Source organism: Equus caballus, chromosome 18 (assembly GCF_041296265.1).
Source record: "Equus caballus isolate H_3958 breed thoroughbred chromosome 18, TB-T2T, whole genome shotgun sequence".
Classification (NCBI taxonomy): domain Eukaryota; kingdom Metazoa; phylum Chordata; class Mammalia; order Perissodactyla; family Equidae; genus Equus; species Equus caballus.
Genome location: NC_091701.1, coordinates 82,980,531 through 83,008,005, shown reverse-complemented (window position 1 = coordinate 83,008,005; position 27,475 = coordinate 82,980,531). Strand labels below are relative to the sequence as shown.

Sequence of the window (27,475 nt, the reverse complement as noted above, 5' to 3'; positions counted from 1 at the left end):
GCTGTGGCAGCGTCCCACATACAAAATAGGGGAAGAATCGCACAGATGTTAGCTCAGGGACAGTCTTCTTCCAGCAAAAAGAGGAAGATTGGCAACAGATGTTAGCTCAAGGACAGTCTTTCTCACCAAAAAAAAAAAAAATATATATATATATATATAATTTATGACTTTAAAATAGAAATCATGCATGTTGTCATTCAAGACTTCTATACTAGCCTCACGTTTAACAACTTAGCATAATTAGCAATGATGTTATATCTATTAAAAACCTAGAGCAAATGTCATACTTAATGATAAACCTTTGGAAGCAGTCCCATTGAACTAATAAACAAGATAAGATGCCCACAATAATGACCACTATCCAACATTTTACTGGGAGATCTAGCTAATGTAATATGAAAAGACGAAAGATAGAAAGAAATAACAGATGTAAATATTGGAGAAAATTGTTACTGCTCAGGAATATACTTGGTAGTTATGACTCAACAAACAAAAATAATAGAGATTCTCTATACCAGCAATAACTAATTAGAAAATGTAATAGAAATTGTAATAACAATGATAGTGATGACAATGACAACAATGATGGCTAATCTGTGACAGGTGCCACATTAAATGCTTCTCCTTAGCTTTTCATGCAATTCACACACCAACGCAATGAATTTGTCACCCCCATTTTTTAAATTAGAAGACTAGTTTTTCAGATGTCAAGTAACAACTAGAGAGTAGAAAACATAGATCCCAAATTCAGTTCTGATAACAAAGTCCATAATCTTAACCATTTTGTATAGTTCCCTCACCCCCCCCCCAGAAAATTATGATTCCCTTTCTTTGACAGTCTATAAAATTCCATCAGCCAATGGAACACCTGCCAGGACCAACACCCAGCCTGCTGTTTGTCAGTCACTAAGACCAGAGTGCTCTGGAAACTGGAACTCCCCTAGAGACAAGCTCTGCCAGCAGTGTTCTCTCCATCTTCGGGATCAGATGCAGCTTCCATGCATCATTTGTGCCCAGGGCAGCCACCTCTGCCCCTTAGAACAGAATGACCTTTTTAAAATTAAAACTGGGGTAAATGATTAGACACTTGAGTTCCAAGTGGGATCACAAAGGATGAATTTTCTTGGAATGAAAGAAAAGAGATTAGCTATTCAAACATCTACGGAGAACCTACCACCCAAAGGCACCACACTAGCTGTCACAGCACACTAACCGTTCCAGACTGCTTCTCAGCCTCTGCCCCCACAAATTCATAGAAAGCCATCTGCATGCTCTTTTTCAGACAAGTTATCCAGCCCTTCTAATCCATTACACTCACATTGAGAATGTTACTCACACTGTGGTTTCAGGAACTCCTACAAGGTGCCGATGCCAAATCCAGAGCTTTTTCTAAGCTCCATCATCCAATATCCAACCACCTCCTAAATATCCCACAGACTCCTCCCTCAGCCTGAAATCTGACCTTTTAACTCATCCTTCCTGCTCCACCCACTTCTCCTTCAGCTGAATGTGCCTTCTACCTTTCTCCTGATTCCATCGGCCTCCTCGCATCTCCACTTCCATCGGGGACTGTCAGAACGGCTGCAACTCCTTCTGGTTAGTTTCTCTGTCTCAGAATGACTTCTTCAAAGGGAGAGACAGATTTTGATCAAGTACTCATACTAATAAACGAAAAGTTATAACTTCTACAGTACTGTGAATAAAGTGTGCAATTCCTATCAATTGGATAGGGGGTCGGGCTCTGAATGAGAAACTGTAAGGAGCAGAAGGAAGAGCGTTGCAGGCAGAGAGAACAGCCTCGCTACCTTCACACACACACACACACACACACACACACACACTCACTCCACTTAAAGGCCTTCAGTGCCTCCCAATCAGGTTTAGAAAGAACCTCAATATAATGACCATTCCATTAAAAGGCCCTTTGCTAATAGGCAAATAGAAGAAAAGAGCCGACATTTTCTTTATCAGACACTTAAGGCTTTTGTTTGTTTGCACACTTTTAAACGCAATACTCCCTCATTCTATGAGGTGAATGCCGTTGTCGCCCCGTTTTAGAGCGGACGAAACGGAGACTCGGAGGTGGAACGAGCCGCCCAGTCACCCTGCTAAGAAAGATTCAGAGAATAAGGCAGAGCGAAGGCAACGCCTGAGCAGAGGCGCGGGAAAGGAGAGGGTGCCAGCAGGCGACAAAACCACCTGGAGCTCAAAACGGCAAAATCAGCGGGACGGATGAATGTGAGTTGAAAACGTTCCGTTTTTCTTCTCAAGGAGTGGAGGAAGTTCTGCGGAAACGAGACCTCCTCTCTGCATTGCCAGGAAGCAGCCCCGTCTGGCTCCCTCCCATCAGCAGAAGAGATGCCCACCACTAGCGCGGCCACCGAGCGGCTCCCCGCGGGGCCTCGGAGCCTCCCGAGGAGGAAGGACGGACGGACAGGACAGCCCGGCGGCCGCAGGCGGAGGGAGAGCGCCCGCGTGGACCGCGAGCACCGCAGGGCGGCGGACACAGCGCGGGGCAGCCGGCAGGGCCAGCTCCGCCTGCGAAGGGAAGTGCGCTCACTTCCCACCCGGAGAAGCTGATGGGTCCCCGGCAGGTCCTCCTCAAATCCGCCAGAAACGGGAATTGCTCCGCTGCACCGGCACGTCGGGTCAGCACAGACCGGCCCGAGAGCGGGTTTGCCTCCTTCGGGTGCTGACTGTGCGCCCGCCTGCCTCCGTGCCCGCTCCTAGGTCCCTACCTTCCGTTTACGTGGAGCGCACACACGTGTCCCCTATCTGAGTGTGTCCACGTGTGTGTGCGCTTCAGTGTAAGGAAATGGCATTATACCGCAGTCTCATTGTCTCTGTGCCGCGTCTTACCCCGTCCTAAGGATCGGATCTCACGCTGCTTCGTGTGCACGGAATCCACGGCTCCTCATTGATCGTAACACCCACCGTGAACAACCGGATTGTCCCAACCCTCTAACAGCACAGAGTGACCGCACTGACCACTGCGGAGCTGCGTGAGAACCGCCTTGGGCACGTGCCGGGGGTAGTGCCGAGGCAGAGGGTGCGCGTCCACATCACCTGGCTGAGCGGCCCCGCGGACCCCAGAACCAGGGCACCCATCTGAGGGGCGGTCCCCGAGGGGAAGCCGGTGAGAGCCACGGCTCCCGGCTTGTTAGCTGTGTGACTTGAGGGATCTGTCCGACGTCCCTGAGCCCCATTTTCTCACGTATAAGGTGTGAACGAGCACAGAGCCTGTGCCGGGAGGTTACCCTGAGCACTGAAGGAGAGAACGATGGACTGTTCGGCACGGGGTAAGTAGATAAACGTCATCGCTGATTCTCACTGTTTCCCATCCAGTAAGATCTCTGACCTCCTGGCGGACTCCGACTCCTACCCTGGGAGGTCAGTGGAGCTCATCCTCCTCAAGGCCCAGAGAAAGAGCGGCCAGACCAGGTGTCAGGCCCGGGGAGGAGTTGTCCGAGGAGGAATCTGAGCGCAGCTTCCGCTCCCTTCTCTGCACGAGGGCCCGAGGCAGCGCCGGGATTCCACTCGGGCAAAAACGAGTAATAAGTAGGAATCAAACCCGCGCGTGGGGACCCGCCCACAGCTGGCACTCTGTGGACCTCCGTGCTGTCCCTGCGCACACACTGTCTGAGAGCCACGCAGACCTGCACCCTGGAGGCTGGGGAAGGCGACCGAATCACGCGGGGTCAGCCCGTTCTCAAGCCCGGAAAGCCCATCTTGGTCCTCGATCATTTTGTGAGGTAGCAGCCGGGGAGGTGCACCACCGAGACAGTCCTTCCAGACAGATCCAGCCACTTGTCTGCACTCAGTGTGGCCGGGGACAGCTCCAGCTACAGAGCTTGCATCGTCTCAGCTTTGGAGCCAAGGCCACCACCTTGTGAACAACCCCATCGCATGACTGAGCACAGAGGGCGGGCTAGGACCTGGACGTTCTACCACCACGTGGTGCTCCTCTACCCCAGAGCTCTCCACGGGGTTGGCCAGACTTCGTCAGATTTGCATCCTGTCTGAGGCTCTCCTCGTGGAATCCTGCTTCCTCACCCTTCTATGTTTTACAGGGCCCCCCCCCCCCCCCAGTAACCCTACTGGACTCCTAACTCCATCCCAGAGTCTGTTTCCAAGAAGACCCACTGACACAGTAAAGAAAACACTACACATATTTGTCCAGTGGTCCTATTACCACATGATAACCCGACTTTAGGAAACGCACCGCCAGGCTCTGCAATGACACTATGCGCCAATCCCAGGGTCTGAGCTGTGCACGGAGGCAAAGGCGGCATCTTCCACCAAAACCAGAGACCTTTAGAACAAGTGATAAGGACTAATCTATCTGCTTTGTGACCTCATCAGTGTTCACTGAATATTGAACATTTACTCTACACAAGCTAATTCTCCTTGGATGACTTCCCTTCTTTGTTCTATCGATACATTAAAAAAATTTTAAATATATGATTTGCTGGGAATAAAGATAAAGAAACTGAAGATCAGAGAGAGTGTCAATGTCAATGTAAATTAATTTAAACTTCGGATTTTGTTTAAAGTGCCAAAAATGTCATATATTATCACAAACCGTCATTTCATACACTTCTTCATCTATAAACATAAATGGAAGTGGTTTTAAAGCAACGGGTCTCAGCCAGGGGCAGCTTTGCCTCCTAGGGGACATCTCGCTGCATCTGGTGGTCACACTAGTGGGAGAGGCAAGGTGCTGCTGGCATCCAGTGGAAAGAGGACAGGGATGCTGCAAAATATCCTACAATGTACAAGACGGCCCCACAACAAAGAACTGTCCAGCCTTAAGCGTCATAGTGCAGAGGTTGGGAATCCTTGGTTTAAAATTATGGGAAAAGTGTCAATGTCCTGATTGTTTTATTGAAAGATGAAGTAAAGGACACATTCTGCCCATAATCCCAGAGAGATTTTTTCTTTGTTGTACTCAACAATACCTGCCCGTTTCCTTAGAAAAGAAGTTGGAACACTGACTAAAACAGAGTTCATTGCCCTTATACAAGGGAGCAGTGTTTTTAAGAACACCTTCCAAATGCCACGTGAGATGGAGATGCAGGAAGCCCGTCAGACCGCCAGGGTCTGTGACTGTCTCCAGGCCCTGGGAGCTTCTTTCTTCCAGCCACTCGTTCGCCCTCCGTCACCCTGGTGACGTTCTCTCCCTACTTCTAAGCCGATCTTGTCAGTCAGTGTACGACACACTCCTCATCTGATTTCTTAACAGAGTAAGTTCGTACTAAGGGTGGTGGTGATGCTAAGCAGAGCCCAGTGTTCAGCAGGGCACCCATTTCCTTTAATTTATGTGGTTTGGCCAAAAAAAATTGCATTTTTACAATAACTGAAATTTAAACCGGTGATCTGAAGGCCAAGAATATAGTATTAAGTTTAGATAGTATCAGTACATAAATCAACGCCTTAATTTCCTCACGGTGAAAGAATTTTTAAAAACAAAAACACAACTTGGGGCTTTATCTGACGGTCAAGGTGCGCCTCCTACCGACCAGAAGAGGTAATGACATTGACTCAGTTCAAATTCGCGATTCTAGCTCCTAACGACTTCACAACCACCACACTCGCGTCTCCTTCCAGCTCCTGTGAAAAGCTGGGCGTAAATCCTGCATTTTATTCGACTCAAAAAGGTGTGCGCGTGAATTGTGACTTGCACATTAGAGAGGCTCCATGTGAGAGATCGCCCAGAAAATCTCTAAAGGACGTTGGCAGCACGAAATGACACTTGTTCCAGCGTTAACACCTGAGCCCGAACACGCTGTACTTTCTCTGTCGCCTCCTCTCTTTAACGACACGTGATTCTGTGTCAGGGAGACCCCGTCATCCTTTCAGACGGTGGCCACAGCCCAACCTAGAAGTTTAAGTTTCTCAGAAGTTCGGTAAATTGCCAGCAGACAAAAATAATTTGGATTAATTAAACAGCGACCAAGGAGTCTAAGAAAAGTTCCTCCACCCCCGGCCTCGCCCCGCTGACCCAGGGCCGCTGGCGGCAGACGCCCCGCTTTGCAGAGGCCAGGACGCCGGTCTTCGCGGCGCCACCCCCGGGCATCCCTCACCGGCGACTGTGCGCAGCTCCTCCAAACGCCTGTGAAACCCTGCCCGGTGGGCGTCTGTGTGAGTGTCAGTGCGGTGTGTTAGTGTGTCAATATGTGTTCATGCATGTGTTAGTGTGTGTGCACATCCGTGTGTCTGTGTTTGTGTGTGTTCGTGTGTGAGTATGCGTCTGTGTGTTACTGTGCATGTGTTAGTGTGTTGGTGTGTGCATGTTAGTATGTGTCTGTTAGCGTGTGTTTTTCTGTTAGTGTGTATGTCTGCGTGTTAGTGTATCTGTGTCTGTTAGTATGTGTGCATGCAGTGGTGTGTGTGCATGTTAGTGTGTGTCTGTGTCTGCGTGTTAGTGTGCGTCTGTGTTAGTGTATTCGCATATGTTTGTTAGTGTGTACATATTAGCGCGTGTTAGTGTGCTGGTGTGTGCATGTGTTAGTATTGTGTGTGCTGTGTGTCAGTATGTCTGTGTTAGTGTGTATCCGCGCGTGCCTGTGTTCATTCGTGAGTGTGTTACCGCGTGCGCGTGTTCACGTGGGCGCCCGCGCCGGTCCGGGCTCCCTGACCGAGTGAGTCCGGCGGGGCTCGGCCCCGGCGGCAGGTGCGGGAGGCTCTTACCTGCGCTCCGGCGAGGACGCACCCGCCGAGCAGCAGCCACCCCCAGGCGCCGGGCGACGCCCCCGGCGCGGCCATGCCGGGACCTCCGGACCTCCCTCCAGGAGCGGAGACGCTCCGCGCTCAGCTTGGCCCGCGCGGGGGTCGCGGTTGGGGCGGCCGTGCAGGGATGCGCCGGCGGGGATGCGCGGGCAGCGGCCCGGTCCGGGCTCCCGCAGGCGCTGCCTGCGACTGGGCCCCGCGCGCCCCGGCTCCGCCCCGGAGTCCGTCGGTCCCGCCGGATCCCGGCTGCCCGTTTCCCCTCCCCGCGCGGTCCTGGTCCAGCCCCGTCTCCGGGCGCCCGGTCCGCACGAGTGTCTGAAAGTTCCCTCCCGGACGGACGCGCGCTGGCCACCCCCGCGGGGGCGCCGGACAGCGGGGAGAGGCTTCTGCGGCCGCGTGCCGGACGGCCCTGCAGCCCTGCGTCCTCGGACGGCTTCCTCCTGACCAGGGTAACACACTGCGCGTGTGCGCGCGGGTGTGTGCGCGCGGGTGTGCGCGCGCGGGTGTGCGCGCGCGGGTGTGAGATTCAGCAGAAATCCCTGGGTCAAAATTTCTTTGTATCGTTTTGTGAGTTTGGGATCCAGGCACTAAAAAAAAGACAACCAATATACTTTAACGATTTGGGGTTATTTGTATAAACACCTTCGTTTGGGACAACTCTCTTCCTTTATTTTTCCTGGAGGCACAGTCAACAAGATGCCGGAGACCTTGCCTCACAGACATGGGCTGAAGAAGGTCCCGTCTCCCGGGTCTGACGCAGCCGGGAGGGAATGGCTCCCGCGGAGGAGCACTATTCCCTCAGCTGCTCCTGCCGGTGAAGAGCTGAGATTTGTAAAGGTTCCCTCACGTCTCCATTGTAATCGCATTGTTGATACTGTGTACGTGTGTGTAAACCGTCTCAGTGCCTCGTGGAAGAAGCGAGATCTGAATTACACAACACACACAGGCACACACCTGCAAAATCACCAAGTGAAGTTCACTTTCCACTTATTCTGTCGAAGATTTAAGGGATTTTTTAATGCTCCTTTTCAAAATAGAACTCTCGAAAGTTCCATTATCTAAAGTCTTCAGTTTGCTAAAATTATTGAAAATTATTAAGGGGTGTGCCACCCTACTCAAGCGAGAAGATAATGGCAATAGTAATAATACAGACAGACAGCATTTATTGAGCTCTGTATCACATTCCAGGTACTCTCCACAGAGTTAACTCATCTTCACATTACCTGTGAGATGGCATCTCCTCGTCCCTATTGTAGGTGAGGACACAGACACTGAGCCATCCGTCCACGGTCCAGATACTCCATCAGTGTGGCACCTCTCATCCTCTGTTCTCCTTGTGCAACAGCATCATTACAATTTGTTTCCCATGTTCCTTAGGCCTCACGAAACCAGAAACACTTTTCCAGCCAGTTTTTCTTTTCATTTCTTTGTTTGTGCCCCCTCCCCAAGCTTGAGAATCATTTGCTGTGCGTCCCAGCAGTGGTTCTGACCAGGGGAAGTTTTGTCCCCCAGGGGACATCTGGCAACTTTTGGTTTGTGTCACATTTTTTTGGTGTGTCACACTATGTGTTTCTGGTGTGTTAGGAAAATTTTAAAACAATTACACAAATTGCTGTGATATCAAGATATTTGTCACTCTTGCCATAAAATATTATAATTGCTTATATTATGGGTAAACTTGGAATAATTAGTTGAGTATTACAAACTGACATCTTTAAAAATCCTTTGGACAAAATTGGTGGAATGACTTACCCACCAAATCTCTATGCAAATGGCATCTTGTCAATCCTTAAAATCAATGAAGGGCAGGTGGCAGTTCTGATCATTCACATTCACAAACAAAAAACAGGATTTTGATGATAAAGGGACTCCATTTCAAGTAAATCATATTATCTGGTTATTTCTGGCAATGCTAGTTTTGGGTTTTTTTGGTGAGGAAGATTGGCCTTGAGCTAACGTCTGTGCCATCTTCCTCTATTTTGTATGTGGGATGCTGACACAGCATGGCTTGATGATTGGTGTGTGGGTCCCCTCCTGGGATCCAAATCCACAAACCCTGGGCCACTGATGCAGAGAGATGAACTTAACCACCATGCCACCGGGCCAGCACTAGTTAGGTTTGTTTTTGCTGTTATTGTTAGTTTGCTTTTGTCTTTTATAGGTCCCCTATGTCACATACTGACCACTGCATCAGAATCAGCGGGATGCTTGTTAAAATGCACATTCTTGGGCCTTACCTGCTGAATCCCAATCCCCAGGGCTGGGGTTCAGGAATCTGCATTTTTAACAAGCTCCCGGGTGATTCTCACACAAGATAAAGTTTGGATACCACTGTCTAGCCTGATGGGTCCACGAAGCTGGTGTGGGCTTGCTGGGTGGCTAAAGGTCTGCTAGCCCAGGACTCCTCCTTGAGAAGCGCATCACGCTCTGCAGTGAAGGGGTGGGAGGCAGGTCAGCAGCCCGCCTGCTTTGTACAGTGGGGACATGGGACAAGCAGGCCGTTAGCCTGACCCCCACAGCTACAGATGGGCAGCCTCTTTTCAGGAGGACCCTTCGCTTCTGTCTTGTGTGCATCTCTGAGTACAGATGCACTTCCTCGTTTTAGTTTGTGCTGCTTTCTAGTCTTTGTTGGGGAGGACTGAGGACCTGAAGCTCTGTCTGCCTGTCTCTCAGGCTCCATCCTCCTTTCTGGGCTTCTGGTGAGCAGACACGACTGTCCTGGAGCCTAGTCTGGAGGGCTTTATTGTGGGAGCAAAGATCCTGCTGTCAGCTGCTCTGTGTTTGGGGGAAGGACAACTAAAATGCTAAAATCACTTTATGAATTTGAGGTTGATTAATTGATCCTCAATGTAAGGTCACTGCCTGGATGGTTTCTCTAAGTCCTTTCAAGCTTTTGGACCCCAAGCTTAGGTATAGTGGTTGCTGCTGTTGCTGTGCGTGTCTGTCTCTGTGTGTGTCTGTGTATGTGTTTGTGTGTGTGTCTGTGTGTGTGTCTGTGTGTGTGTCTGTGTGTGTCTCTGTGTGTGTCTGTGTGTGTCTGTGTCTGTCTCTGTCTCTGTATGTGTGTTTGCATTTATATCTGCTTTTAACATTCCAGGAATTTCTCAATAATTTTAGTGTACCAATCTCATTCTTTGATGTTTTCCAGTATGATGAAGTTTGATTCTTTAAAAAAATATATACACTTCCTCTCATTTCGATGGGGCTTTAAGCAGGGAGTAGAATAAGTGTCTGTTCTCAGTGCACCCTCTCTTTCTGGAAGCCGAGGGTAAAATACGTATTTAAAAATTCTTAGTCACACTTTTTTTTTATTATAATACATGTTCCAAGAGCAAACTTTGAAACTGCAGAAAAATCACAAAGAGGAGAACGAGTCCCCCAGCACTCCGTTACCTCATCTTCTGTCCAGTCATCATGATTTTAAAGCAAAATTGGCCGTGTACAACGTAACATTTTTTAAAGGATGAGAAACAGACTCAATAGAAATGTGGGGCTGGGTGGGTTTCATTATTTAATTTTCTATATTTTCTGTATGTTTATTATATGATAAGATAGTCTAGAAGCAAGAAGTTATAAAATATTCTAGAAACAAAAAAATCACTGCGATAACTATCATTGAACGTGTATTTTTATGTAAATCATTGACTATTGTCTTAAAATAAATTTTTTAATCAAAATTTTGTTAAAAAGTTATGTGTTGGTTTGCAACCCCAGGAGCGCCCCCGATGAAGTTCGAAACTGGCTCCTGACACAGAGGACCAGGAGAGACTGGAGAAAGAGGTACACACCCCGGGTTGGTGGGCAGCAGGTGTGGTACAGAAGGGAACTTACTTGTCTTGGGGTCCGCGGGATAAGTAGATCTCCGTATCTGCCAGAATCTCTCTTTTTTCAATTATTTTATTGAGGTCATATTGGTTTATAACATTGTGTAGTTTCAGGTGTACATTATCATATATCAGTTTCTGTACAGAGAGCATCATGCTCACCACCAATAGTCTAGTTGTTATCCGTCACCATACACATGTGCCCCTTTACCCCTTTCACGCTCCCTCCATCCCCCTTCCCCCTGGTAACCACTAATCTGTTCTCTTTATCCATGTGTTAGTTTATCTCCCACATATGAGTGAAATCATCCGGTGTGTGTCTTTCTCTGTCTGGTTTACTTCACTTAACATCATACTCTCAAGGTCCATTCATGCTGTCACAAACAGCACAATTTTGTCTTTTTTATGGCTGAGTAGTATTCCATAATATATATATATATATATATATATGTACATACATACACCACATCTTCTTTATCCAGTCATCAGTTGACGGGCACTTGACTTGCTTCCACATCTTGGCTAGTGTGAATAATGCTGCAATGAACATAGGGGTGCATAAGTCTCTTTGACTTGTTGATTTCAAGTTGTTTGGGTAGATACCCAGTAGTGGAATAGCTGGATCATATGGTAGTTCTATTTTTAATTTTTTGAGGACTCTCCACACTGTTTTCCATGGTGGCTGCACCAGTTTGCATTCTCACCAGCAGTGTATGAGCGTTCCCGTTTCTCCACATCCTCTCCAACATTTGTTATTTCTTGTCTTGTTAATGATAGCCATTCTAAGGGGCATAAGGTGGTATCTCAGTGTGGTTTTGATTTGCATTTCCTTGGTGATCAGTGATGTTGAACATCTTTTCATGTGTTTATTGGCCATCCGTATCTCTTCTTTGGAAAAATGTCTGTTCATATCCTCTGCTCATTTTTTGATCAGGTTGTCCATTTCTTTTGTTGTTGAGTTGTGTGAGTTCTTTATACATTTTGGATATTAACCTGTTGTTGGATATATGATTTGCAAATATTTTCTCCCAGTTGGTGGGTTGTCTTTTCGTTCTGATCCTGGTCTCCTTTGCCTTGCAGAAGCTTTTTTAGTCTGATGTAGTCCCATTTGTTTATTTCTTCTTTTGTTTCCCTTGTCTGATAGACATGGTGTTTGAAAAGATGTTTCTAAGACTGATGTCAAGGAACATACTCTCTTCATCTGGGAGTTTGGGACAACTCTCTTCCTTTATTTTTCCTGGAGGCACAGTCAACAAGATGCCGGAGACCTTGCCTCACAGACATGGGCTGAAGAAGGTCCCGTCTCCCGGGTCTTACATTCAAGTCTTTAATCCGTTTTGAGTTGATTTTTGTGCACGGTGTAAGGTAATGGTCTACTTTCATTCTTTTGCATGTGGCCGTCCAGTTTTCCCAACACCATTTATTGAAGAGACTTTCCTTTCTCCATTGTGTGTTCTTGGCTCCTTTGTCGAAGATTAGCTGTCCCTGCCAGAATCTTAGAGCTTATATAGAGGACTTAAAGGGGTTTAGTCACATATACCATCCAGCTGGTCCCAACAACACCTTACTCTCTCGAGGCTGTGCTCTTGAAACAGCTCCCACTGTGGGAACGGTAGGCAGAGCATATGTTCCAAGGGCAGGGGAGGGGGGAGGAGCCTGCGATTGCCCAGGTCCACTCAAGAGTCAACTGGCAGTCACATCCTCTAGGTTACGTCCTCCAACACCATGCTCAAATTTAAGACTTATTGTGGATATTTATAAATTGAACCTGTTTATAGTCACAGTGAAGCATTTTCTTTACTACTTTTCTTTCATTGGTATTATTTTTAGAATCTTGTCCGTTCAGCAAAGATGACATAGCATCATTGCTTTGATTTTTAGTTTATTAATAAGGTTGACTGTTGTATACATGTTTTGGTTGATTGTATCACTTCTTTTTAAAATCTTCTGTTCTTGCCTCTTGAGGGAAGAAATGAGTGGCACAGAGTCTGAAGCCAGATGGCCTGGCATTGAACTCGAACTCTGCCCCTTCCTGGCTGTGCAGCCTGGGAAAATTCTATAACAGCCTTTCTGGTCTTAATCTCCTCAATTGTCAAGTGGAGAAGATAAGAAGATGTCCCTCAAAAGTTTGTGGAAAAGTTAAATGAGTTAACAAACACAAAACGCTGAGAACAATGTCTGGTCCATGGAGGTGCTCAGTATGTGTTGGCTTTATGGTTAATATTGTTTTGTTGACGACTATTATTATTATTGATGATTTTAGTCCTGTGACCAGACTCTGTGAATGACAAAGTGGGTGGTGAGTCTAGGTGTCTCCTATTTATGCAGAAAAGCACTGTCTAAATTTAGAACATTACATCTTTTTCTGGTATAAATGCCAAATGGTTTTCCAATTTTATTTCCAGCTTAATTTGTACATTTAAACATTTGTAATGTTTAATCAGTGCAGAAGTTTAAAAAAAAAAACTTTTCTGTATGTAAATCTATCAATCTTTTCTTCTATAGTTTCTTCCTTAGCTTTTAGGCCAAGAAAGAAATTGCATTCTAAAAATTAGAATATCTTTTCATCAGGTCTTTTTCTAGTTCTTTTCTACTATTTCATAATTTTACATTTAAGATTTTAAAGTATCGGATTTTTTTAATGGTGATTTACCAATTTTCCCAAGTACCTGACCAGGTAACACAGCATCATTTATTAAAGAACCTGTGTTGTTAGTGGGGAAGATATTTTGAAGGGAGGTAGACAATAGAAGATTGCTGATGGCTCTGAAATCACAACTAGAGCTCCACGTAAGGCTGTGACACCAGAAGGGGGTTAGAAATTAACAGATCATCTGTCCATTTTACCCACGGCGGAATCCCATTCACCAAACTGCGATGTCAAAGGCCCAGTCAGACAGTTGTCAGTATTTCTTCTGAGTGTCTGACTGTTGGATCTGGATCTGCAAGAAACCCAGCCTCTGTGGGGTTTTCTGCTTGTAACTCACAAGCGAGGCAGAGGGCAGTGGGGAAAGGCCTGACCACACCAGGTGGCATGCTGCCTGTTTATTCTGGAAGGTTGTGATCAATGTAACAACTTGTCTCACCGTGTTCGTGTGAGAATTAAATGAGATAATGACAGTGGCAAGGGAACGTTTATCAGCTGTACAGAATTAGGCAGATGACAGTAAGTTTGGTATTTACAGATTGCTTTCATATACATTATCACATTCAATCTATAGTTGTTAATATGCAAAGCCTATTATAAAATCCTTAGTAATTAATTTGGAGCTTAAAGGAAAATAATAAAAAAGAAGCAATAGCAAATCTTGAATTTTTCCTACTTAGGATTAAAGAAAATAATTAATAAACTCAAGGCCCCCCTCAGTCAAGATAATGCCTAAAGAAACTTACGAAGTTGACAATTATGTGTTTGGCACCATCCGCTTCCTCTCTCTTAAGTTGACGTTTGCCCTGACTTGTTAAATACCAGTGATTTCATCTGATCCTGGAATAATTAGATGAGAACTTCGGCCCCAGTAGCTAACACGTGCCCCGCTTAACCTCGCCTCCGAGACTTCTGCTCCCTGTTTACATTCTCTATCTGTAGAGGTTTGAAAACATGTCCCCAAAATTCTTTGAAATTCTTCCCATTTGAAAGGTGGGGGGGTCTATTTCTCTTCCCCTTGACTCTGGGCTCTGTGACTGCTCGGCATGTAAAGTACAGTGGAAGCGAACGCTGGCCTAAGAAACAGGCAGCTTCCACCTCCAGGGACTCAGTTTCACTCTGGGATTTAGCCTCCATGCTCTGGGGAAGCCCAGGAAGCCACAGAGAACCCAGGTGGAGACAGCGAGGATCTCAGCTCTCAACCCTGACTGGTGGTCCAGGCTGCAGCCAGCACCAGTGAGAGACCAGGTCGGAAATGGGTCCTCTGGCCCAAGCTGAGCCGCCGCAGCCCGTGCTATGTGGAGCAGAGGCGAGCCCGGCCCGAATGAGAGGTTCTGAGCTAGCATGTGGTTGGAGTTTCTTTGTCGTTAAGTTTTGGCAAGTGGAGTCTTCAGCTCAGTCTTCTGTTTCCACATCTGTCACTTTTCCTGTGGTCCCAGCCCACCCTATGTCAGCACTTCAGCGGATAGAATGTCACAGATCTACTAACCGCCTGCTCATCCACCTTCTCATTTCTCCCACAAAGATAACTTCCTAGGAGAATCACATTTTTAAGAGAGATTCTTGTTAGACTAAAGGATTAGTCACATTTCCGGCTGTATGACGTGTCTGTGGGCGATTTATTTGAGTCACTCAGCACAGGGAGCCACATGCTCCCAAGAACGTACCAGCTAACACTCAGAAGAGAAATTTAACCTAGATGAGAAAAGGAATGAATTAGGAAAGAACATGGAAATTTCAGTGTAATTGTTTCTCCATCATCAAAAAAAAAAAAAGATGCAAGAAATCTTGAAGCAGATAATTTGATTAAGGCTTCTAAGACCTAGGGAGCCACGACAGTTGGTTAGCAATTTATACTGCATAGTTTCTAGACACCGAGGCTCATTGTAAGAAGTAAATTCTGATAAAAACAAGAAAAAAAACCATTATTTTTGCCCTAAAGAATTTATATGACAGAGCAAAATGTCAACACAGATAAAATAACGTCTTATGAAAATCCCCATGGGCTGCAGAGTGAGGGAGGGCCAGTCTGAGGCTCAGGCTACCTCAAGAAGGTCTCCAGGACATGGGAAGATTTGCGAGCTGCTTAGGTGATACGACGAAGGGAGACGGCGTTTAAGTGTTTTGCGTGGCGTGAACTCACCACGACACTGGGTATGTTACATAAATATTATATAATACATCTACCTAAGAAAACTAGGGAGGTGAGGAGAAGTGGCAGGGGCTGGGGGCCCCCTCCCTACCTGGCTAAGACCCGGATTTGGATCAGCATGGTGGCCAGTGGTGCACGCCTACAAAACTGAGACATTAGGATGTTTTATAGGCAGAAGCGTTCTGTTTGCAGGTCTTGGGGGAGGTGGTGGCTGTAACGGGCGGCAGGAATGGGCACTGTTTGTGGAGGGGACGATGCTCATCTTAACTCTTCGTGTTGCAGTTCAGGCAACATTAGCACACGCAGGAAGCAGGTGGGGAGAATTCGGGGACTGAAGAGAATGTGAGATGGGAGATGGGGCTGCGATGAGAGCTGAAGACAGACGGACAGTCCAGGCACAAGTGGGAGGCGAGACCCTCCGTGGACATGAGAATATAAAAGATTCACGTGCAGTATGTCCACACACGGCATAAGCCCACGTGCGCCCCTTCAGACATTGGGATTGCAATTAATGAGTGAGCATAATGTTGCTAACCTAGAGCCACTGGCTCGTTTTGTGTCCAGCTGATTTCTATTCTCGAACCATGAGGTCAGCACTTGAATATTTATTAAGATCTACTATGAAATTGGCTTTTATTTTCCCCACACAACATTTTTGCTTGTACAGAAAAGTTCAAGATACAAATACATCTGGTTAAATATTTGTCTAGACCTCAAATGTCTTTTGATAAAAGAATGTCTTGACTAGTTGAATATAATACATACATAACATGTTTCCAATAAAACATAAATAGGCTTTAGAAATTAAAGAAATTATTCTTAGCAATTAAATATTGAACTTCCACTGACCTAGTTTGAAAACATTTAGATAAAATTAAATTACTGCCTGATGTTTCCATGTCTCAAATAATTTTCCCTAAATTAAAGTAAATCAGTGGGATCTGCATAAAAGCTTATAGATAATATAATAAACCTAACACAAACCTAACCACTAACAGAATTTATTCTGAACCATCCCTTAGTGATCTGGGTCATGTTGCTATTTTTACTAGGTTACCAGGTTAAACTAGACATCTAAAAAAAGAGATTCTGGGCCGGCCCAGTGGTGCAGCGGTTAAGTTCGCTGGTTCGGATCCTGGGTGAGGACATGGCACCACCGCTTGGCATGCCATGCTGTGGCAGGCGTCCCACATATAGAGTAGAGGAAGATGGGCACAATGTTAGCTCAGGGCCAGGCTTCCTCAGCAAAAAAGAGGAGGACGGGCAGTAGTTAGCTCAGGGCTAATCTTCCTCAAAAATAAATAAATAAATAAATAAATAAAGAGATTCTGCTGAGAAATTCAAGTAGTTCTTGCTATTCCTGAAAATATAAGTGTATCCCTTGCAGAGTCAGTAGACATTTCCTCTCATTTGAGGTGGTCCCCAAGACAGGCACCGACGACTAATTTAACAACGGGGCAGAGTTTTCTGGTGGGTACTTCTCAGGATATTATAATATCACAGAAGAGAAAAGTCTACTAAAGTCAATTCCACTTCCATTTTGAGGAATTTGGACACTACTATTAGGAATTCATGTTTCATTTTGTTTGCGGTAAACAAGCACTCTCCTTTCCTCTGGACACGCAACCACTACAGTATCATATTTATGTAGGAAGCTGACAGCAGCACCATCTGCAGAACAAAACAGGTCAGATAACTGAAGGAAGCAGCTTGAGACTGAGGAGGAGCTTAATCTTCCAGGTGATTTACCTGGGAATCTGTTGAAATCGAATTTTATTTTCTGTGGATTATTGATGGAGGTTTAAGGCTCCAGAGACAGCGAGTGTCGCTCCGAAGGGCTGAAGGGCACTGACTGCACAGGTTGCAGCTCCCCTGCACGCTGGGGAGCGAGACAAGCAGCAGGCCTGCGGACTCCTCCCCGTCAGAGAGCAAGGAGAACTTCAACCCCTCTGTAAACATGCTGCCCTGGGGCCCCAAGCCCACGTCTTCCCTCTGGATCGTTTGCTAGAAGGACTCATGGAGCTCAGAAGCTGTTACACTCATGGTTACAGTTCACTGCAGTGAAAGAATGCAGATTAAGTTGAACAAAAGGAAACACAGGTGCCACGGTTCAGAGAAGTCGAGCGGCTGCCAGGTGTCTCCTCCCAGGGCAGATGCACAGACCTGCCTAGTCCTCCCAGCAATGACGCGTGACAGCCCCGGCGAAGCGCTGCCCACCGGGCGAGCTCCCCCGAGCCCTGGGCCGCAGTCTTCATTGACCCCCTCCTCCAGCCTCCCCACCTCAAGCAAAGCAGCCACTCATGTAGACCAGGCTGTCGGCATGAACTGTCTGGTCAAAGCCGGGCCAGCAGAGCCTCAGGCATTCCCAACGCTCCCCCCAGCAGACTACTCCAAAGACCCAGAGCTCATCTCCCAGGAGCCTGACCAGGGCCAGGCCCAAAGACAAGCTCTTCTTGGGAAAGTGAGGGACTTGAGCAACCCAGGCCTGCTGAGTTAACCCTTTCCTGCCCACAGGCAGGTGACCAGACTTCTCAGGAAACATACTAACGGCATTTACCAGGAGTCGAAAGATGATGGAAAGTCTGTATCTGTAAAATGTTTTTAGGAGGATATATCTTGACTATGTAGGTTGTTTATGATAAATAAACAGAATTTACAGCTTTATGGGTGATACAGTTTGCTACAAAATGAGGGATGATCATGCAAATAGTTAATCAATGGGATATGAAGAAGAGACATTCTAGAGCCAAGATTACTCCCTTCATTCAAACAGTGTCTCTGCGTGCATTGCTTAGAAAGAAACTTGTCTGTAAAACCTAAACCCAAAGCTCGTCCTACCGCATGTGAGTAGGGCCACTTGAGGAAGCTGTGCTGAGTGGCCTCAGACTTCGCCGGCAAGCCTGGTGTTTGCCTGAGCTTTTGAATTGTTAGTCCAGTTTGGCGCTGGCCAATTCAGGAGAGTCTGACTGATCGTTCGAGCCTTTGTTGTGTTATCAGAAGGATGCAGTCGTTGTGACAACTCTCCTCTGCCTTGAGACTCAAATTGTTCTAGGCATAGGTGAGATGGTGCCAAATCACGATGGCAGGAAATTGATTAGTAATATAACAACTTCAGTCAAAGGTCTTAAAATTTTCCTCATTGATGCTTTGCAATAAAACATTAGTGTTCAGCACACTGTGTTACAGGTAATGGAAGAGTGAGTTTAACTGTGATTTGTGACATCCCCTCGTGAGTCACATGCAGCCTAGACTTGAGGGGGAAGGTGCTATTCCAGAGTCTAAACGTAGACAACAACCTGCCAACTAATGTGAGTTAAATTCCATTTATGGACTAGAAATTAAAAGATGTGTTTAATATCAGCCCTCCAGTGCTTTTAATAACTTTTGGCATTTAAGAGTGTTCATAGACTGCCATGGTTTCTGCCAACATAACTGGCAGTAATCCACAATTGATTGAGTTAATTATGCAGAACAATTGTTAAGAGCTGAAAATAATAATAAGGAATAATTTTAATGAAACAGTGCATAATGCTATAGAGCTGCACCAAGGTGTGTAGAAAATCTACTTGGAGATTTTCCATAATCAGTGTATGTGCATGTGCATGCACATGTGCACGCTTGCTTTTAATGTACCATTCTATAAAGTATGGCATATTCCTAACATTTAGAGTAATGGAAAATAAATCATTAGAAATTTAGTCTTTTTTCCAAAACCTTGAATGTGTGATACTCTCTAATAGTTAAATTCACATATAATGAAAGCATCTTCACATGATGAACACCTTATTATTGTTAATCAGAATCTCTCAATTCTAAGAAGGATGGGAAAAGATGTTGATGCCAAGCCTGTTTTATTCAAGTCAGCACAGTTGCACGAGGTTCATGTCATCTTCCATGGCTTTCTCACGTGTGTGCTCCGCCCTGAGGAGTCTGGGCTGCAGGAGGTTTGTGGCCCACATCCATGAGTGTTGCTAGGATCCAGACCATGGGTTAGGACTCACTCTTTCCTGGGGTAGGTGCCTGCTAAACATGGCGTTTGAAGCTGCTGTGGGTAGAAATGTAACCAATTTCAGGCATGAAAATGTCAGGGGAAGCAGAAGTTCAGAGACTTGGTTGGTGAGTTGTTGTGTCTCATCTTCTAATAGTTTGGCCACAGTCTTTCACAGTTTTCTGTCAAGTTTAAGTTTATTTCACCACTTCTACTTGGCATTATAGTATGATTCTTTTCTCAACATGTCTAATCTAGAATAATTATTACTACTTGGCATTTCACACCACACAATTCATAAAGATGCATTTTATGCAAAGATAGAGGATTTTAGGAGTTACAATATCTATGCACCAACACAGTGTAGGTAGATAGGAAGATAAATATGACTTAACAGGTTATCCCAAGTCTTGATGGAATGGGACTCATGAGAGGACACCAAAGAAGAAAGAGATCTCACAGCATTGTTTAGGGATGAAATGGAACATCATCCCATCATCCCAGCTCGGACCTTCCTGAAAGTGTGTGTGGAATTACAGCTTTGATGGTGTGGAGACCAAAGCAATTGAAGGATGCAGTCTCAAGCTGTTGGAAGTTCATTCATGACTCTATGCACGACCGTCTCCTGAGGAACATGGTGCAGTACTTATGGACTGGCTTTGATGGGACAGCCCTGCACCCAAACCAAGGCTCTGTCCACTGCCAGGATCATCTGTGATCCTGGGATAAGGTATTTAACCCTCGAGTACCAGTTTCCTGCTCTATGTAGAACAAAGAGGGGGAGAGGGAGTCTATATCAGGGGGTTGTTGCAGTGATGTAATCAGTGATTGACTCAGATGTGGTCACTCTCCTTCAGAGACCAGTCAAGTGAAAGAGAAGATTATGATACTGTGACATCCTCTGGGAATACTAGTATAATGGTGGAATAAAGAAGCAAAATCACTGAATGTTATATTGCCTCAGTCATTTTCATTATGGAAAATGATCATCTAATTACAAAGAACAGAGCCACACTTTTAAGGGGGGATAAAATTCCAATGTAATTCACTGGTTCTTCATTTCCGAAGCCCCAGGAATTTTTCCTAAAGGAATCGAAGCAGCAGAGTCAGGAGCTTTAGTGATCGGGAAGGTGGGGAAAAGAGGATAGTAGTGGGGAGAGTTTTAGGAGGGTGTGCAGTGGTGTAGGTCAGGAGCTGCCTGCCTGATTGACTGATGTGATGTGATGCGATGTGATGATGTGAGGTTATGTGATGATGTGATGTGACTGTAATATGATTGTGATGTGATGATGTGATGTGACGTGATGTGATCGTGATGTGATGATGTGATTATGATGTGATGTGATGATGTGATGTGATTGTGATGTGATGATGTGATGTGATGATGTGATGTGATGTGATTGTGATGTGATTGTGATATGATGTGATTGTGATGTGATGATGTGATGTGATTGTGATGTGATTGTGGTGATGTGATGTGATTGTGATGTGATGATGTGATGTGATTGTGATGTGATGATGTGATGTGATTGTGATATGATGTGATTGTGATGTGATGATGTGATGTGATTGTGATGTGATTGTGGTGATGTGATGTGATTGTGATGTGATGATGTGATGTGATTGTGATGTGATGATGTGATGTGATTGTGATATGATGTGATTGTGATGTGATGATGTGATGTGATTGTGATGTGATTGTGATGATGTGATGTGATTGTGATGTGATGTGATTGTGATGTGATGATGTGATGTGATTGTGATGTGATTGTGATGATGTGATGTGATTGTGATGTGATGATGTGATGTGATTGTGATGTGATGTGATTGTGATGTGATGATGTGATGTGATGATGTGATGTAATTGTGATGTGATTGTGATGTGGTGATGTGATTGTGATGTGATTGTGACGTGATGTGATGATGTGATTGTGATGTGATTGTGATGTGATGATGTGATGTGATGATGTGATGTGATGTGATGTGATGTGATTGTGATGTGATGATGTGATGTGATGATGTGATGTAATTGTGATGTGATTGTGATGTGGTGATGTGATTGTGATGTGATTGTGACGTGATGTGATGATGTGATTGTGATGTGATGATGTGATGTGATTGTGTTGTGATGTGATGATGTGATGTGATTGTGATGTGATGTGATGTGATTGTGATGAGATTGTGATGTGATGATGTGATGTGATTGTGATGTGATGTGATGATATGATGTGATTGTGATGTGATGTGATTGTGATGTGATGATGTGATTGTGATGTGATGATGTGATTGTGATGTGATGATGTGATGTGATGTGATGTGATGATGTGATGTGATGTGATTGTGATGTGATGATGTGATGTGATTGTGATGTGACTGTGATATGATGATGTGATGTGATTGTGACATGATGTGATGATGTAATGATTGTGATGTGATAATGTCGTGTGATGTGATGTGGATACCTGAATGTGCACTTGGAAAAACAGGACTGTTTATTTAGGATTTAAGACCATATTCTAGCTGAATAATCTAAGGTGTAGTGGACTCCCCCTAGAGCTTATCTGTAAAAGAAAAATATATTTTTCTACATCATAGAATGTTTTTTAAAAAACAAATTTGGTACTGCATATAAACTGTTTTTAATAATTTAAGGTGCTATCTCTGCAAACATAAGATTATAGCATGATCATGATTATAATGCAAATAACAATCAAGATCTCAAAAAGTAGAGAAAATTTAGTCAACTTGTTATTTCTTTGTATATGGAAGAATTGAAAAGTAAAAAAGTGAAAAAAAAAGAATTTTTAAAAACGAGAAAACATAGACCAAAATTGCCACCTAAACTTAAAATTCTGCCAATTATTAGTGATCCATTCTTATATACAGAATATAAATTCTTGAGATTTTGTACCTTACCTATTATGGGCTGAATGATGTGTCCCCACAATACGTATGTTGAAGCCCTGGCCCCGAAGTGATGTTATCTGCCGTGAAGCCTTTGGGAGGTGATTAGGTCATGAGGACGGAGCCTCAAGATGGGATCAGCCCTTAGAAGAAGGAACATGGGAGAGCTGAGCTCTGCCTCTGCTGCGTGAGGACAGGAAGGCAGCGTCTGCAACAGGAGGGGCCTTCACCAGGAACCAAACCTGCACCCTGATCCTGGACTCCCAGCCTCCAGACTCGTGAGAAACAAATGTCTGTGGGATAAGCCACACAGTCTGTGGTGCTCTGTTACCACGGCCCGAAGTGACTAAGACACTGCCCAGTGAGTTACGCTCGTTAGCAGGTTCCCTCTTTGCCTGTCTCGCCCTGTCCATCTCTGTGTCTCCCTCTCTCACTAGCTGCTGCTGACTGATTGCCATGTGCCAAGTGCAGAGCGGAGACCTTCATGTGCATCACCCTATTTATGCCTCAAGCTCAGCAGATATTGACGTGGACATGGTCCAGATGTGCATGAAATTACAGAGCTGCGCTGTACCCACGTCAGCACTGTGTCCACAGCATCTGCACCATCACATGTGTGTACCTACGTTGAACTCCATCGGTCACAGCACAAACGCGGGTGTGCATGCACACAGCAGTGCGAGTCGTGTGAGCGTGACCCATCAGAGCTTAGACTTTGATGTCCAGAGGTGACTATGAGGGTGAACATAAGACCAAGTCTGACCTTCTCTGGAAGAAGGTAGGAATTGGGACACCGTCTTATGCCAGATATATGGGACAAGTTAAAGATTTGACTATTCAGATGTTTTCTGGGATGTTCTAGATCTGAAGGCACAGGAACATTGAGAGTGGGGACAGGAATTAGCTGCTTAGAACACTCACAGAGTACGGTGCCAACGAGAGCCAGGCTCTGGGCCTGTGAGTTGGGCTGCGGTGGGCTGTCCCTCACGTGTGTCCCAGGTGGGTAGAGCTCCTTAGTTTAATGAGAAAAAACTTTTTTGAAGTTTCCTCAGTTTAGCTCTATTGACCTAATAGTAACTTGGGCAATAAGTTATCTGTCAAACTTGGGTTTTTTAATCTGTGTCTAGATCTTCACAGGTCTTTTGCTACAAAGTTGGGAGGAGCCACAGCAAGGCTGGAGGCCTGATTCCATTTCAAATCCAGGCCCCACAGATAAACTTGAGTTAGGGGATGGGTTGGTAATATGAGGTGGAAATTCAGGGAATGAATCACTGTGAAGATGCACGAGAGCCCAGGGGAGACCTGTGGCGTCCCCTGATGTTGCTGATGCTGGACCTCAGCCAGTCCATCTCAGGCGACCTCAGAGCTTCCCACACCACTGTCCACCAGTGGAAATGCTGCACCGATTGCCAAAAAGGTGTGCTGGTTTGCAATCCTACCCATAAAATTATGTAACAATCTTAAAAGTATTAATTTAAGAGGCCAAATTGTATGTCATTTTAATTTGCATTTCTTTGAATATTAGGGAACTTTTTTCTGTGTTTATTAATCACTGTTACTGCTTGTTTTTTAAATGACCTGTTCATGTCCTTTACTCAATAGGCCATTTTAAAAATAATCATACCACATGCACAATTAAATGAAAAGACGGTTTCTTGGAACAGATTGTTTCCCCACGTTTTTTAAGGAAAGGTTCTAAACAAAGGCATTAACACTATCGCAGTGATTGAAACTTGGAGACCGACAAGCACAACTGAAACTCGTCCATCCAGTGCTTTAAAGCACAAGGCTCTTATCTCCGTTCTAAGGAGGCAGTGGTGGAAGGGAGAGGGGCCTTTTCAGAAGCTCACGCTATTTTTGCTTGTGATTTTTCTTTCAATTCAACCACAAACAGAATCTGTTTGCTATAAATACGTAACAATAATCTCTCCTTTTGGGGTTATCACCTAAACACCTCACTGTTTTATGGAACTATATAACTCTTTAGTATAAATAACAATTCATCTATTTATACAAAAATCCTCAGAAGATTGTGCGTGTGTGTGTTTAAAGAACCAGCATTCGGATGCAGCTCTGAATCAACCATCTTTTGCACTGACTTGCTGTCTACAGGTGCTGTTCCTGTGGGAGGGGGATGACCGTGGGTGTTCGGGTTCACCTGCCTTGCTTTCCAAGGTCAGATCACAAAGAGCTTTCATCACATCTCTCCCAGACCTCAGAGCACATCAGCTGGAAATCGTGGGTCTCCTGCTTCCGTGGATTTCTCCACGTTGCCATGCCCACTCTTCCTGGCTTTTCTGACACGGGTACTCAAACTCCTCAAGTCCACGGGCCTGTCCTCTTTTTGGAGTGAGATATCCACCCTGTCTCCTTTCCCCGCTTCAGATCCTCCAGGCCTCGTCAAGCCCCACCTCCACGGAGACCAGGCCAGCCCACACCCAGCTCCCAGTCTGCTGCACGCTGTCCACGCGTCTTCTGTGTCACACCTACTGCTGCTGGGCCACACGCTCTCTTGTTTGGTGTTTAGCTATTTTTCGCATGGGTATCTTCTCTCCCAGACTAAATGTTAGGTGGAAACATTGATCCCTGCTCTTAGCTTCTACATGGTGGGTCCTCACCAGAGGAAAAGCCTGGCCGCCTCCATCCTCCTCCCAGACTCTTAGCTTCATCTGAGCAAATGGATGCTCAGTGGGAGGTCTGTCTGGCCAGAGCTCACAGATCCCCAGTGCTCACTGCCAGACTGGGTGAGGCCGGGTCTCAGCGGGAAGTGTTAGTAAAGTGTGTTCACTGTGGATCCTCCATACCCGCCCTCACACTCATACATCACATTTACATTCACTACTGATCATCGATACATTCCCCACTCATTACTTCAACAGAATGTTGCATTTCTAGATTGTTCTCCTGGGATCATTTATAGGCCAGAAAAAAGTTAGGTAAAGAGGCTAAAAATAACATTTTCCTGTGCTGCACAGTAAGGCCAGAATAAACCAAACTTCAGAGGGTTGGCACTGAGTGTTGTATGAGATTCTCAAGAAGCCTATTTAAACGTTGAAGCCGTTCGACCTTTTGCAACAATTCTACCAGAAAATTTAAGGAATTCCTTACATCTTCTGAAGTGTTTTGGGGTCCCCGACGATGTTACTATTTGTCCTTGGCTGTGCCTGCTACTCCCCTAAATCTCTGCCTTGTAGCCACATCTGAGGGATGAGCACAGATACCAATGGTGGGAGATCACCAAGAGGATATGACCACCAGTTGACCCTCGAGCTGGACCTGGGAAACCTGAGGCTCCTCCCTCCTCCCCTGTCCTTGGACAGAGGGAGCCGTTTCAAGGATGCAGCCTTGAGAGAGCAAGGTATTGTTGGGACCATCTGGATGGTGACTGAACCCCGTTAAGGCCTCTGTATAAAGCTTAGGATTCTTGCAGTTGGGAGTGGAGCTATACTCATCTTGGGCCCCCAAGACAAGCCTCGTAAGTAAGTTCCCTTCCTTATCACACCTGTCACCCACCAACATGGGCTGTGCTCCTCTTTCTTTGGTCTCTCTCTGCCCTCCGTGCACAGGAGCCAGTTCAAATTCTACCCAGGAGCCCCTGAAGTTGTGAACCAACTTCACAGACACACCCTTACTTCACATCCATGCTGTTTAACCAATTTCTGCCCAAGGTCTGAAAATCAATCCGTATACGCCATACAAATAATAAAAGGAAAGTTGTTTTTGCTTTAGATGAAAATTATACTTAAAAAGAAAGAGAGAAATATTTAGCACCCTATAACCTCTAACTATGTACCTTGGTGTAGTTCTCTCACTGATGAATTTATAGACAACACAGCAGTTTCACTGTAAAAAGGCTTGGTACGGAAGTTGAGGAGTTGAGCCAGCCCTAGATCTGCCCACTAGGTGAAACAGGAAGAGTGAACTGGTTGGTGCACAGGTGCGGTTCTTGGGCAGAATAAACTAATAAGAGTGATAAGTCAGATCTCCAGGTCTCCCCAGGGGACGGGAACTGGAAGGCAGAGCAAGGAGCTTGGAGAGGAATCCACGCTGGAGACCAGCTTTATGACGCGGGGCACACTGACCGCAAGAAGGAACCTCAGAGAACACGTGTCCTGGTCAGCGCTGGGCCAATAAACCTCAGGTTGACTAGGCAGCTGGGGCGACCTGTATAGCATCCCATAAGTGCATAGCGGTATCAAAATTCCCTGAAATAGCTCGAGTTCCTCCTGCCTCTGTCGGATGGTCAGGAACCAGAGCAGACAAGGACCTAAAGGCTGGAGAACCCATCTCTCTGTGGGGGTGGGGTGGTCAGACTCAGGAAGAGGTGGGACGGGCCAGACAGTGTCCTGCATCCCTGCTGCGTCCGCGTCCTCTGAGCGTTACCTGGGCAATTCCTGCATCACTGGGAAGCCATCCGATTCTCTAAGGCTGTGTCAAAACAGCTAGTTTATTTCTTCTTTTAAAAATCAAGTGTGGTAAAAGCAGTTTGGAAAATGGTTTGACAATTTCTTATTGTTTTAAACATACACTTACCGTAGGACATAGCAATTCCACTCCTATGTACTCATTGAAGAGAAGAGAAAACCTATGTCCACAGAGGCCTGCCTGTGAATGCTTATAGCGGTTTTACTCATAAGAGCAAAACTGGAAACGACCCCAGCACGTAACAACAGGTGTGCGGATAAACACATTGTGGTATCGCCGTGCGATGGAGTACCACGTGGCAACAAAAGAACTCGTGCGGCAGTGTAGGAATCCAGTGGTATATGCTGTGCACACCGGATCCCATGCACACAGCGTCCTGGGGAAAATGCGCCAGCGGCCACCTGGGCAGGAGACTGGCCAGAAGGGCCACATATTGTGTGTCTTGATTGTGAAAGTCATTACACAACTGTATACATTTGTCAAAACTCATAAAGCCATTTACCTAGAAAGTGTCAGTTTTACTGTATATAAATTATACATCAATAAAGCTAACTTTTAAAAAAAAGGAAAGGCTAGGGGCTGGCCTGGTGGCATAGTAGTTAAGTTTGCACATTCTGCTTCAGTGGCCTGGAATTCACAGGTTCGGATCCCAGGCACAGACTTACACACCACTTATCGAGCCATGCTGTGACAGGCGTCCCACATATAAAATAGAGGCAGATGGGCATGGATGTTAGCTCAGGGTCAGGCTTCCTCAGCAAAAAGAGGAGGATTGGCAGCAAATGTTAGCTCAGGGCTAATCTCCC

At 45.7% G+C, this 27,475-nt stretch overlaps 1 protein-coding gene across 5 annotated transcripts in view; it reads right to left on the bottom strand.

Moving 5' to 3' along the window:
* The window catches only part of PTH2R (parathyroid hormone 2 receptor), a 69,804-nt gene extending 62,611 nt beyond the window's left edge, over positions 1–7,193 (bottom strand). Inside the window, exon 1 of one of the 5 annotated variants that reach the window (XM_070242214.1) lies at positions 6,691–7,193. Coding sequence is in view for 2 of the 5 variants with exons in the window: in XM_023622533.2 (XP_023478301.1) it covers positions 6,691–6,765 (75 nt within the window). In the remaining 3 variants the exon portion in view is untranslated. Of the gene's footprint in view, positions 1–1,520; positions 1,810–6,690 lie in introns of those variants that run through there. The other 4 variants (XM_023622533.2, XM_070242216.1, XM_023622535.2 and 1 more) reach the window with 4 other exon arrangements.
* Between the last annotated feature and the right edge of the window lie 20,282 nt (positions 7,194–27,475).